The 14,624-nt window shown below is 49.5% G+C and overlaps 1 protein-coding gene across 2 annotated transcripts in view; it reads left to right on the forward strand.

The window, feature by feature from the left end:
* Positions 1 to 2,334: 2,334 nt before the first annotated feature.
* The window catches only part of Tnr (tenascin R), a 72,640-nt gene continuing 60,350 nt past the window's right edge, over positions 2,335 to 14,624 (forward strand). Inside the window, exons 1-4 of one of the 2 annotated variants that reach the window (XM_026388494.2) lie at positions 2,335 to 2,833; positions 5,122 to 5,598; positions 11,788 to 12,051; positions 14,350 to 14,465. In XM_026388494.2, the coding sequence (XP_026244279.2) occupies positions 2,335 to 2,833; positions 5,122 to 5,598; positions 11,788 to 12,051; positions 14,350 to 14,465 (1,356 nt within the window). Of the gene's footprint in view, positions 2,834 to 5,121; positions 5,599 to 11,787; positions 12,052 to 14,349; positions 14,466 to 14,624 lie in introns of those variants that run through there. The other variant, XM_026388495.2, reaches the window with a different exon arrangement.

Consider the following 14,624-nt stretch of genomic DNA (forward strand, 5'->3'; position numbering starts at 1 on the left):
TAAATGCCGTTCCTGGAAAGGTTCAATAACAGGAGGGCAGAAGTGACTCTCTGGGGACGTAATGCCTGAACACGGGGAATCAGGAAGGCAGGTAGAGCTGTGACGGGAGGGGGCGTGGGAGAGCTTATAAGGGCAGTTGGTTCAGATGCCACCCTCCACCTGCCCCCCAGGTAGAGTTACCTCACCTGAATGTGAAGGAGGCTCTCCATCTCCCACAACACTCAGTGTTTCCACAAGGTCATGCTAAGGAGCAGTCTTTTCTGATGTCCCCCAATAGATAGGACATTTCATATAGTCCAGCAGTTTTAGGGCAGTTCTTGAAAAAGAGAAGAACCAGAAAAAAACATTCTACCTGTCTGCAAACCATATTTATTTTAATTAATAAGAATTATACAGATAATAACTCAGTCGTCACTCCTACTCCTTAAGGTAGGTACCATTATTACCTCTGTATATGAGAAACTGAGGCAGAGAGAGGGTAAGGGATCTCCTCACAGCTATAAAGTGAAGGGACTGAGGCCCGAGCCTGGGCAGCTGGCTCAGGAGCCTGTGGTCTCCACGGTCCTGGTCTTCTGCTTCCTCTCCATATTGGAAACCGAGATGGGCCACAGTCCAACATACAACCTACAGGCTGAGTAAGAAGAGGGGGTTTCTGTGGTTGTCAGTGATACATGTCGCTCCTAATTCAACCAACCTCAGTCGTCGTTCAGAGTGGAAACTGAAGAGAACAGCGCGTGACTGGGGTTAAGCGGGAGGGATCAAATGAACTGGAGAAGGAGCCACCCTTCTGCCCACTGAGCACTTGCTCACTCATTCATCTGTTTGTTCAGCCTCTCATACGACTGCCCATCCACTCACTCACCACCACACCCTGGGCACGTTCCCCATCTTGGACACTGTCACGGGCTGCAGATAAGACTCAGGCTGGTCCCAGTCGCTTTGGCAGTCCAGATGGGGAGATGCAAGCCGAGGAGGCCCAGTCTTGCACCCTCAGTGCTGTTAGAAGGGGACTTGTGGAATAATGGGGGCTAACTCAGCCTACACTGGGGGAGCAGAGCAGGGAAGAGATGGAGAAGGATGCTTAGTGGAGGAAGGAACACTGAATGAGGCCCAATCAAAATCCAGCATTTCTGGGAAGATTCTACAAGTGCCACCATTTCTCTCAGAGACAAGATAGAGTTGAACTCCCTTTTCGAGAAAGGTGCTGGAATCCAGCAGTTAAGAACACGGGTTTGGACGTCAGTCTGGTCTGCCTGCAAATCCTAACCTGTCCAGGCAGAAATCACTCCAGTGCAAGATAAGTATATGGTCAAGTGCTGGGGTTCGTTGCCCTGAGGGGTGAGTGAGATACAGCGCACGGTCCATGCACCGTGCGCCTTCCGTGCCCTCTGCTACCTTCTCCTCAGACTCACAGTTACTCTCACTAGGTTCCCAAGTCCTTAATCTTCTTGGTAGCTCTAAACCTTCAGAATGAAAATTTGTAAGTCTCTCTTATTTTATTTTTTTTTTACATAGGAAATAAAAAGGGAACACAGTTTTTGTAAAACAGATTTTCATTACTGTGAATTTATTGTACTCCTTGGTTCCCGGTGACTAGGTAACCAACAGAGGAGGTAATTTATTATTTTAGCAATTTCAACAGGACCTTGGAAGAAAGGCACCCTGTGGTCACAGAGCGCTGGAACTATACTAATGAGATGATTAAAAGAAAGTTGGGCTCACACAGTCCCAGATAATCACAAGTGTACCCAATGATAATTAACAATTACAATTACCTGGAACTGTATTATTTGCCTGGTTGGTTATACAAAAGTCAACCTGTGCTGAAGAGGTGAGTTTAAAGGAGTTAGTAAGTTCTCTGAAGTGGCTCGTGGGGCCCTTTCCTGATAGGTATCTAGGGGAACTGTGGCCCACTTCATCTAATCCTCAACCAGAAGGGAAGGAAGGTCTGAGCTCTCCTAAGAGGAACCTTCTATCCACAAAGCCCCCGCTCCCAGCCCGGGTATGTCTTCTAGGAGAAACTTTCCTGCCATGGGGGCCAGAGTCCTTAAGTTCTAGGCCAGAACAGTTTCATGCAAAAGCAGTATCCATTTTCAGAGATCCAGTCCTCCAAGAACAAAGTCTTGGGACTTTCTGGCTTGGGCATCCACTGTCCCTCCTCAGGGCCTGCCAGAATCTTTGTCTGCCCCTACTTCAGCTTTGTAGGACTAGGGAGAGTGGTGGCACCAAGGCGCAGGTCTCAGAGGTTGCATTGGCCCTTGGATTCTCTTGCAGATTCCCACAACTCCATGCCGTGTGCTGAAGGCTGGTCTTGAACGAGCTCTGGCTGAGAGAATGGGGGCAGATGGGGAAACAGTGGTCCTGAAGAATATGCTCATCGGTGTCAACCTGATCCTTCTGGGCTCCATGCTCAAGCCCTCAGAGTGTCAGCTGGAGGTGACCACGGAAAGGGTCCAGAGGCAGGCAGTGGAGGACGAAGGAGGCATGGGCAACTACAGCACATCCAGCAAAGAGCAGCCCATGGTCTTCAACCACGTGTACAACATTAACGTACCCCTGGACAGCCTCTGCTCCTCGGGGTTAGAGGCCTCGGCCGAGCAGGAGGTGAGCGCGGAAGACGAGACTCTGGCAGAGTACACAGGGCAGACCTCGGACCACGAGAGCCAGGTCACCTTCACCCACAGGATCAACCTCCCCAAAAAGGCCTGCCCGTGTGCCGGCTCCGCCCAGGTGCTGCAGGAGCTGCTGAGCCGGATCGAGATGCTGGAGAGGGAGGTGTCAGTGCTGCGGGACCAGTGTGCCACCAACTGCTGTCAAGAAAGCGCGGCCACAGGTAGAGTCTGGGCCGGGAGGTGGGGGACGAGAGGGAGGTGAAGGAAGGGAGCAAACTCTGCATCTTAAAAAAGTACCCTCATCCATGGCTCGGGCCTGCCGAGTGAGTCTGTGAGATCTAAACGCAGCCCGTCCCCAGGGATTCAGCTCAGGGATTCTCAACACTGCTTAGCCAGTTTGAAATACATTAACCTGATTTGGGGGGGATGAGTCAGGAAATGGTACAACGGCTCAGCACAGCAACTTGGACGGCAAGCAGGGAATTTGATGTCTGTCTTCATTCATCTTTGGTCTTCACAGGCTGTTGAATTGATATCTATTCATGTTCACCTGAGGGACTAGAGAAGGCAGGCGCTGTGTTCACTCAATCGCAGCCTTTCTCCCATCGGAATAAATGATAGTCATTAAGGTCTCAGAGGACCTGTCCGCATCTTCTCCAGCAGGATGGACTCTTTAACCCTGCTCCCTCCACAAATACGCATGCCTGTGCACACACACATGCACACACGCTCACACAGCTCATCCCGCCCTCCAAAAGGGCAGATGCTCTGAGGATTTATGCCTCACTCTGCCTGCCTGCTAACTAGTAGCACTTACAAGTTGTTACCTGTACCTCTCTGCAAAGCCTGGTGAAGTATCCAGAGCCAGACTTCCTGAATTCAAATCCTACCTGTGCTGCTTCCAAGCTTTCAAACAAAGTAAGTTGCATAGCTGTGCCTCCCTTTCCACATCTACAGGGTTATCATCCAAACGAGAACAAGGGGCCATTAAATATCACAGACTGGCTTCTGGTGGGCCCCACGTAAGTGGAGCTATTATCAGCTCAGCCCGCTCAGCTCTGTGCCCATCTGTTCTCACCTCAGGGCACCTCAGACCCAGGCATTTCCCTTCTTTGATGAGCAGGGGCATCTGTTACCTTATCTTGGGTGCCAGTGTCCACTTCTAGGGCTCCGTATCTCAAGGCCTCCTTGGAATGAGAGTGGAGTGCAGTTTTAACAGAGGATGTCCCATAGTCCCCCGGTCACAGCAAGACTGGGGGCAGCTTTTGAGTAATGAAGTATTTCATGGGTTTTCCTCAGCTCCTTCTCCTCTCCCTCATCCACACGAGAGACAAATAGCTGAAGGCTAGAAGGGGGGTGCTCCGTCGCTCAGTCCCCTGTTCTTTGGGAGAACTGATGGGTCATTCATCTGTCCAGTGGAGTGCAGAGCAGGGGAATGTCATAGGTTTCTACGGTCTCTTGGCTGCTCAAGATGCAGGGTGGCTTCTGTAAAGTGGTCTTTTTACCAGGATTCCTGGCAGATGGGAAAAATCATACGAGGAAGAGCTGTTGAGCGATGTCAGTGTAGTATCTTTTCAGGCCACAGGGAGTACATGAAGCAGCAGAGTGACTTTACTAGACTTCACATCCTCAGGGTCCAGTGCAGACAAGGATGCCAAGCAGGTACTTGGTGTGTGTGTGCTTAATGAGTTTGTTTAGACAGATCAATTAACCACTGTAGCTATACCACAGCAAGGGTCAGGACAGGGATACGCAAAGAATCCAGAGGATTGCAGCAAAGGGTGAGTGGGGCTGGGGACTCTGGAAGACTTGGAAGCCACCTGATGCTGAGCTTTGATGAATGAACTGTCAGTTGATGGCAGGCAGGACGTCTTCCTCTGCCCGCTGACCCAGTGCTCAGCCCACACCCGCTGGCACTCCCCACCAATCCCTTTCAGTCCCCACAGCCAATAACGGAGTGAGCATCTTTCATACAGGACCATCCTGAATCTCTTGGCATCCCTGGACCTGCCCAAAGAGAGAATTAGAGGCCTGAAATGTACTGCCCTTGGGGACAGCCCCCAATCCTCAATGCGGCGTGACCCTGCAGGGTTGAAGCCAAGTCAGTCTCCCTGGGACATTGCTTGATAGTTTGCCTGCCCTCCCTTCTGATCTGCCCCTCTCCCCTACCAGGTTTTCCCACTCTGTACTTTCCAATAAGTGACCTTTACATGAATCTTCACCTAAAGTCCACTCCTAATGAAGTGACCCCAATCTGAGGCACCCTGAAGATGAGCTCCAGGGGGAGGATCAGATCTCCTTCATCCTGGCCCCCAGCACTGTGCTAGCATCAGGCACCATAACAACTGAAAATCGTGATGAAATTGATAGTGTCCCAAACTATGTGGAGCTTAACTCTTAGCAACACAAATCTGACCAGAGATCACTAGAGGTCTCTGCCTATCTCCCCACCTTGACCATTTATAGGAGAGGCCGCTGCTGCCCTTGACCTTCTCCTTGACCATTCCAGGACAACTGGACTACATCCCCCACTGCAGCGGCCACGGCAACTTTAGCCTGGAGTCCTGCGGCTGCATCTGCCACGAAGGCTGGTTTGGCAAGAACTGCTCAGAGCCCTACTGCCCGCTGGGCTGCTCCAGCCGGGGCGTGTGCGTGGACGGCCAGTGCATCTGTGACAGCGAATACAGCGGGGACGACTGCTCCGAGCTCCGGTGCCCCACGGACTGCAGCTCCCGGGGGCTGTGCGTGGACGGGGAGTGCGTCTGTGAAGAGCCCTACACGGGCGAGGACTGCGGGGAGCTGAGGTGCCCCGGCGACTGCTCGGGGAAGGGGACCTGTGCCAACGGCACCTGTTTGTGCCAGGAGGGCTACGTCGGCGAGGACTGCGGCCAGCGGCGGTGTCTGAATGCCTGCAGCGGGCGAGGACACTGCCAGGAGGGGCTCTGCGTCTGTGAAGAGGGCTACCAGGGCCCTGACTGCTCGGCAGGTAGGAAGGGGAGCTGGGCGGGAGGCTGGGCAGGGCGGGTCCAGCACACTAACTGGACACCTCCGGGGAGATTGGAAACAGGTGCGGGAGGGAAGGTTGATTTTAGGTAAGGTCATTCTCGGTCCGGTTGTAGTCATTTGCTTTCCAAGACAGCTGATTTTCCGAGTCAATAACAGTTGGTGAGGCAGAAGGGGGCTTAGGAAAGGTCAAGTTCAGGCTGAGAGGCGGGTCTTTACCCCCGACTCTAACAAAGGCAACTTCCTAACAGCCATGACACCCCACTGTCCCTGCGGTGCCAGGGGAGGCTGCGGGTCTGTTTTCTGTCACTGATTACAGGATCCCACGGGCTGTTGAATTATAAGGAGAAGAGGCTTATTTGGGCTCCCAGTTCTGGAGGCCCAAGGTCAAGGGCCTTCCTGCTGGCAGAGTCCAGGAGCATGCAGGGTGTCACCTGGCAAGATACAGAGAGCGCACGTGTGTCTCTTCTCACAAAGCCACCAGGATTCAGTCCTGGGGCTCCACCCTGATGGCCCTTATCTACCCTAACCACCCCCCAAAAAAACCTCCACCTCTGGACACCACAGTCGGACGGCTTCCACTTTCTTCAATCATAATGAGTACAAATTCCACCTGGGGGCCTTTGGGGGACACAACCAGACCACACCCAAATCACAGCAGATGGAGCAGGCACCTGCTCACCCGCGGCTACCAGGCCTGACGCCATGGTCCCAGGCTGCCTCCTTTTACAGAGCTCCTCAGGGGGCCGGAGCCAGTCTATGAGGATCTCCGCTCACCTTGGAGCTTGCAGATGGCGAGGGTTATTGATTCATGAAATGACCGAGGGCCTACAAGCAGAAAAGTGCAGGCAAGAAATCAAACGTAAATAGGAAAAAAAAAAATTCTATAGGCATCCAGCAACAGCGACATCCCGATGATTGGTACAGAATATTAAAAGGAGGGGGCTCATTTTGTTGCCGATGACTACGGCACAAATCTCACCCCAAATATAATCCATACCTTAGAGACGGACAGGGGGCATCTGAAAGTGGAACTCTCAATCCAACAGTGAGAAAGATATCAATATTTCATTAGGGTTGATTTTTTTAAAATATATTTTGCCCAAAACAGGTTACTTTCATTGTCTCCCTTTTGTTCATCCTCCTCTGATTAATCAGTGAGTATTGCTGAGACATTTATTTGTGCTTTAAACAGCACAGATTAGTAATTGATCCTGTCCATTTAAAGCTCGGGATGCCCACTGGGAAATTTTAAAAGCAGAAACCACAACAAACATTTTCCAACTTTCTGGTTGAGCAATTCCAAGAGTTTTCTAAAGGAGAAATCCTGGGAAACTGGCTGTACTAGCCTCCTGCTCCTCAGCATCCTCAATGACACTCCCCTCTGTGGCAGACCCAACTTCCCTCCATGTGACTTCAAGTTACATTCTTTTGCAAGATCAATGGCAATGATGAAAGATTTAAAATAAAATAAAAAGATAATCCACTGCCTAGAAGAATTTTTTTTCTACATTAAGTTTTTTCTGATTTTACTCATTTCATTTAGTCTCTCAATTTTGTTTACTGAACTGGAATGTCGCTCTACAAATATGGTCATCGTATCAATTGTTCCCAAGCAAAATTCAGACAGAAGTTAAGCCTCGTTGTTTCTGAATCTAAAGTCACCAGGCAGTTTCTGGACAGCAAGGACAAAGCATAACTTAGTTTCCACCCAGAGGATGAGCTTCTGCTAAGCCCCACCTGGAGGGTACTCCGGGTCACTTCTGGCCATTGCTGTGTTGAGGGTATTCTATCCCATACACAACTCGTAATAGACTCAGTGTTTGTATGTCTGCCCTTGCCCTCGTGTTCTTGACCTGTCTTTCTACAGGGATGGGTCCATTCACAAACAAAAGCTTGATCTGATCCAGGGTCCAAAATGCATTGGAGACGAGCCCTCCTGGTCACCTCCGGGAAGACTCAGTAACTGTCAGGATTCCTATGACTTGGTTGAGTCCAAACCATACACACATTACTTCTATGCTGCTTTAAGACTTCTGTAGGCCCAGATAAATCACTTAACAGGTTCCCAAAACATGTGAAGAAGGACAGTTGCATAATCTCCATCTGTTTCTATAGCAACCCTGGAACCACCTTTCATTGCCTGAAGTACTGCTCTTAAAGCTTGCCTTTAAAACCAAATGCCACAGGTCTCTGCCAGAGAGGAATCTAGGTCATTCCTCAAGGGCTCCTTGGCTTGCTGTTTGTGAAAAGGCTGTCGGAGAGGGGGCTATTTATCCCCTGCTTGACATTTCTGGCCAGGTGCACACACAACAGCAGTATTGCTCCTACCGCCTCGAGGAGCACAGAGGAGAGGGAAGGGTTGGGAAGGTGGGTAATGAAGAGTCGCAGGCTACACTCCCTCAGAGGTCACCGCTTTCTCCTTGGCAAGGGCATGGAGAAGAGCTGTCCATTGTGTGGATTTCATTCTGAGGCTGCTTGGGTCCCCGGAGCTGGAACACAACTGAATATTGGCAGCAAGGCCACTGCGTTTGACTCCTCGGCTTGATTTTTGCTCATGGTGCACCATGGGATAGGATCTCAAGCTCTTTGCCTCTATTCTCTGCACATGTGTAGATAATAGAACAAACAATTCCTGAATATGAGCACTTAAGACTTGCCTTATATAGAAGCTACTCCTGCCTTCTCATTTGACAGATTTCAAAGCAGTTGTCCAGAGAGAGAGAGAGACTTTCCCAGAGCCTGACAGCTCATTAATGGCAGAATAAGAACGAGAACCCAGCCCTCTTTAATCTTCTCTGAACTGCTAAGTAGACAGAGTTGAGAAACGTTCATTGTAAAGCCACAGCCACAAAGAAGTGACCTTTCAATATAAAAGCTGAGCCCTTTTAAATGTTTAGAAATCAAGGTATTAGAGAGATGGGGCGAAGAAGTACCTGGGACCATGCGTCTGCATCTTCCCCAGTGATGGCAGCCAGAGCAGAAGCTAGCTGGTGAGCGGTCCTGATCTCCCTAGGAGCCAGGGCGAAGCAGGGAGCAGGCTCTGGAAATAATCCAGAAAGATGCTCCCCAGACTTCAGTCGGGCCTGCAAAGATTTGTCAACATCAGCCCCTGCCTCTGTCAGGACGGCAGCCAGCCCTGCCTTTGGCACCCGAAACCCCTTGCGTTTTAGAGCAAGACACCACGTGGACTGGTTCCAGCTGCTCTCACCACCTAAGTGCAAAAGTGACGTGAGGTTGGAAAAAAGTCAGCAGCGTGGGCGCTGTGCAGACAATCACCACTTCTTCCTTTTTAGCAGCCTGCTCTTCCCTAAGTTTCAAAGTTGGAACTCCAGAAAGTAAGGCTGAGAATGCCTTTTCCCCACCACAAATGCATCAACTCAAGGCTTGAGTCTCCGTGATAATGTGCTTTCTAACCCCACATTGTCTTGCTTGGCAACGACTACTGGCTCCCAAAGGACACAGCTGCTGCTCACTTACAGGGCAAGTAGCGATGCTGTCCCCCACTGAGCCACTGCTCAAAGAAGTACGCTACCCTGAAAGACACCCCTTGCTCTTCCTCCACGGGAAGTGAAGGAAGTGTTTCCCCCCAGGCTCAGGCCTCAGGCTAAGCGGCTGAGATAAATCTTCTTCTGCCCCTCTTGTTCACTCAACAATTCTAAAACAATCTGCTCAGATCACCCTTCACTGTCACGCTTAGCTTTATTTTCTAGAAGAGAGAACCAGAAAGGAATACACTGACTTGTCCCATAGGCCCTAAGAGTTGTTGGTGACTTGAAATTTGGAATGGCCTTTTTTTTTTTTTTTTTTTTTTTGTCCCTGTGACAGAAAAATGTCCTGCAAAAGAAACTTGGGAACAACATGCTGAATCACAAGAGACATGCTCCAAATAACTTTTGAAAAAGGGGTTTTCTTAGTTCCAGGATGAGCACGATTCTGGAGAGCACATCCTACACAATTGTCTGGATTGCTTCTCATGTAGTTCTACTTGGAGGGATGGTGCATGGAGAACAATCCACATTCTACTCCTTAAATCATGGGAGAAAGAGCTCTAACCATAGAAGATTCAGGCTGAACAATCAGTTCTGCTACCTACAGCCCAACTCCTGATTTGACACAGGCCTTGACCCGGGCCTTAGATTCCTCTTTTGTAAAGTTGAAATAATTATAGCTCCTTGGACTACCTTACTGGCTGCTGTCAACGGATTTTTTAAATAGTTAGATGGTGTGTGTGGCATGTTCTCTAGGTTGTGAAATGCCATGTACATGGAAACTGGAATTGCATTTGGGCTCAGAGGTTCTAGAGTCATTCTGGCTGGGTTCTAATCTTAGCTTCTGTGTCTGTCCCCTGTGTGGCCCACTTTCCTCCCCTATAATATAGAAGTAATGAAAACACCTATTCCGTGGTGTTGGTAAGAGGTCAAATGAGATAATCCATGTTGGAGCAGTGAGCACTGGGCCTGGTGTGTAATAAATTCTCAATGTGACGGTGCCAAATACTGACAGCTTCTCATCAGTCCTTCCCTGGGCCCAGGAGCCGTTCCATACAGGTTGCCCTGAACGTCTCAGTGCAGTTCACATCTTCAATAATGTCAGAATTATCAATGATGCAAGTTTATGCAGTATCATTGGAAGGTTAAATTGTTTAAATATCGTTTGCACCTCTTCAATTTTGTACATTTTTAAAAATAAATTTTAAATTTTTGTTTTGGTTCTGATAGAGGAAGCTCGGCTCTCTAGATTTTCATACGATGAATGGTTTTGATCAAATGCAATCAAAGCCAATATCCAGCACTGCAGATAAATGCTGCTAATTTCCCTCCTGTGGGTCTGGGTCAAAGGGCTCCTCACTTCCGCCCTGGCTGAGGATTTGAGGTTTCACGTGTGAGCACAAGGAGGCAGGTATGAAAAGCAGCTGGCCTAGACCTCTGGCTTGTAAAGGTGAAAGGTTGAGATTACCCAGAGGAGAAATTCAAAACCAATGGCAATTCTTAAACCAACCAAACCCTTCACTACCTACGAATGTATAGGTTAATTATGACCATTTAAGTATTGGCCTGATCTTTGATTTAATCTCCGAGCAGGTCCAATTACAGAAGCACTGGAGTTATCCTCTAATTAGTCTTAAAGTTTCAATTATTTGATGCCTACACTTCTGGTGAATCTTCACTTCCCAAGGGAACCAGACTTGAAAGGCTCTTTCAATGTGGTTTTTAACCTTTGGTGACTCTGAGTAGCATTTGGGAAGTCAGACAAGAGAGAAAAGCACAGCTCTCAAGAAGGCTTCTTGATCGTCACCTCCAAGGTCAAGGCTAATGAAAATTAGTTTAATATGTTACATTTCTTCCAAAACTTTCTTTTTTTAAAAGGAAAAAAAATGCTATGAGAAGGAGCCACTAAATGTCTTTATCAGACCATAGTGTACAAGGCTTCCTGTCTTGGGGTCTTAATTTGTAAGATAACAAGGAATGAAGTCTTTAGCTACCCATTTGTACACTCAGACATTGGCTGTCAGGACAATCTGATGACAGTAACTTAGTAAACTACCAACACTTTTGGCCAGCGATGTGTTATGAAATATCTAACAACTGGATCTGTGATGAGAAAACCAAAAAAACTGAAGCTCTGCTCTGACCCGTTTCCATGGTGTGAACACTCCCCGTGTGGCCAACTTCAAACCACCGACATGAGGTCACTCCACCGGACACTGGAAACGCCATAGACACATCACACAGAATCTCCACCAGAGAGATGGAACACACAAATGTCACTCAGGGGGCCTAGATGATAGGAAGACGTGGTGAAACGACTTGAAAGTGAATACTTACGACCTTTGTTTTTAACGCAATTTGCTTCACTGTAAGTTTTTAAAGTTTCACCTTTCATAACGGTCGTATCTAACCATCTTGTGAAATTCCGGAAGATTTGATGACTGACTTTTACAAGCCAGTAAGAAGCCAGCTCCAGAACACCACTAACTCACAGCCTCACGGAGGTTGGGATAACTCAGTGCAGAAAGGAGGTGACGCTGTGACAAATCACTCGGTCCGCTGAGCCTGCTGCAGACCCTGTGGAGGTGGCGTGGGGGGTGACAGGCGAGGAAGAGCGTTGAGTCCAGGGTGGGGCAGGCAATCCTCTGAGTTCACGCTGTCTGTGTATTGCCTCCCGGTAGTGGCCCCTCCAGAGGACTTGCGAGTGGCTGGGATCAGCGACAGGTCCCTTGAGCTGGAATGGGACGGGCCGATGGCAGTGACGGAATATGTGATCTCTTACCAGCCGACGGCCCGGGGGGGCCTCCAGCTCCAGCAGCGGGTGCCTGGAGATTGGAGTGGTGTCACCATCACGGAGCTGGAGCCAGGTCTCACCTACAACATCAGCGTCTACGCTGTCATTAGCAACATCCCCAGCCTTCCCATCACTGCCAAGGTGGCCACCCGTACGTACCATTCCCCCCTCCTGCTGCATTTTTCTTTCCTCCCACCTGAGATCATGGGCATTCATGGTAGTGGTGTCTTTTCTGAATTCTCCAGGGACGCCTGCAATCGTCTTCGGCTCCTGAGGGGAAGGGCTTCAGACCTGACCCACTTAGAAAAGGGTGTGTCTTTAAACAGGCACTTCCCATTAAGAGAATTTCCAAATTCAGGCAGCTTCCGTAAATTATAAAACCCCAAAGAACAAAAAGTACTTAATCATTGAGTACTGACTGGTTAGAAGCTAGACTCAAATTGGAAGCCATGGACCCAATGAGACTTATACAGACCTTGAATACAGTTAGGATCCCAAACCAGGAGATAGGAAATAGGAAGAACAATAAGCAAGTTGCCAATAGATGGCATGTTCCCCAGGGCAAGTACATAGCAGAGGGAAAGAAAAACTCCTTGTTTAAAACCACAGCGACAGCATCCACTTCTCATACAGAGGTGGCAGCATTTCTTTATGATGTTTAGCAGAACATCTTGGCGTGTGTGTGTCTGTGGGGCTGGTGATGGAACCCAGAGCCTCACACATGCTAGGCAAGCTCTACCCCTCCGCCACATCCCCAGCCCTTTTCATTTTTATTTTGAAACTGGGTGTCTCTAAGCTGCCAAGCCTGGCCCCGGACTTTCAATCCTCCTGCCTCAGCCTCCCAAGTCGCCTGGATGGCAAGCAGGCGCTACCATGTTGGATATAACACCGTATCTTCATGGCTCACTTTAGTTGTGAAAGTTAAGGCTCTAGGATGTGAAGTTCCAGAGGAAAAAAAAAAGGTCAAGGTATAAAGAGTTGGCCCTGAAGGCTTCACAGAAGCCTGAGGACGGGAGCAGAGCTTAGAAAGAGGCAAGGACAGGGACTAGCAGCAGGGCAGGATTGCAGAAGTCGTCTTGCCCCCTGGCTTCTCAGGTGACCCAAGTCCTGGGATAATACTGGACTCTCACAAATGCTGACTCTGTTAATATGCCTATAATTATCTGTTTATATTTGACCTTTTTTTCCCCATTTCCTCTGGTGCCTGTGAACTAGTTTTAAATATCTGCAGTGATCCGTGGAGGCAGGTCACCATCTGCTGCTTTTCCCACCTGGCTCCAGGATGAGTCACCACCCCCAGTGCTGGCCGGCTCCCAGGCGTCTCCACGCTGATCCACGTGTACAGGCACTGATGAGGTTTCCAGCCCCTGTGGTGGTGGTGGTGCCAATTCAGGGCATCCCTGCAGGCACGCTCCCAGGTGACAAGGACAAAATCATGTAAAGGCGCCTGACATGCCTTCAAGTGGGTTCAGAACCAGCCCCGCCTATCAGCCAGGAAGCTTCCCGATGGGAAAGATGAGAATCTGTCAATTTTCCAACGGGAATAGCCCAGGAGAGGTGAAGCTGAAATGGGAGCGGAGCCCTGGAGAATTGAGAGAAGTTGTGCTGTCATATTTCAGGGCTGGTAACTGGAACTCCATTAGGACGAGCATATTTCACCCCACTGAACCCGTGCATGTGTGTGTGTATGTGCGGCTGGGGGGAAAGGTTGGGGGGAGAAAGGGAGGAGATTAAGATAGAGCCAAAAGTTAGACAAGTGAGGCCGAAGGGAGTGAGAGAGAGGAGAATACAGAAGGAGCAGCTGGAGGAAATTTGGAGAAAGTGAAATAAGAGCAGAGCTGGTGTACGCCTTTGTTCTGCTTGTGTACACAAAATGAAAATTCAGACTGTCCTAAATTTAGGGATTTGCGCTCCCTAAAATACGTTTAGTGCACATCAGATGGTCAGGAGAAGAACCCCGGGCTTCCTTCTGAAGCTCCACATCTTTAACCAAACCTTCTCTGCCTCCTTTCCCTGTGAACGAGGTGGGAACACTGGGCTTAGCACAATACTGCCTCCCAGGAATCCTGTACCGCTTCCAAAGATAGTGTTCGAGTTCTCCGAAAAAGGCTTTTTATTCCATTCCAAGATTTATCACATTAGTAAGGAAAGGAAAACATGACTTTTATATTTAACATTAACAGTTTCTATTATGTAATAGAAAGCACAAAAAAAAAGTTTTGCATTCGTCAAGTGTGTTCCTGTGTTGCACCAACACAGAGCCCCAGAGCCCCAGGGCAGTGCGCCCATCTGCACCAGGACACACTGTGTCTGTGGTAGGATGGGGCGGTCCTGCCACAGGCCACCACACCCAGAGCATAGAGGGCGTTCACAAGACAAGAGCCAGGCACTGCTCTCTGTCCCTGCCAGGGACAGCCGTGACATTGTCACCCACATTGCTGTGTTCCAGATCTCTCCACTCCTCAAGGGCTGCAATTCAAGACTATTACGGAGACAACTGTGGAGGTGCAGTGGGAGCCCTTCTCGTTCTCCTTCGATGGGTGGGAGATCAGCTTCATCCCAAAGGTAACACCGGCTGCCCTCCAGGCTGCCCCGCAGCCTCCCTCGGCTCGGGCCTCACCTGGGGAGCAGGGCAGCAGGGCAGCACTGCCCAGGGTCTCGCTCTAGGCCAGTAGAGACATGAGAGGGCATTAAGTGGGTGCCTGGGCTGCAGAAGGCTCCTGT

This window comes from Urocitellus parryii, chromosome 9, assembly GCF_045843805.1.
Source record: "Urocitellus parryii isolate mUroPar1 chromosome 9, mUroPar1.hap1, whole genome shotgun sequence".
NCBI classification, from domain to species: Eukaryota; Metazoa; Chordata; class Mammalia; order Rodentia; family Sciuridae; genus Urocitellus; species Urocitellus parryii.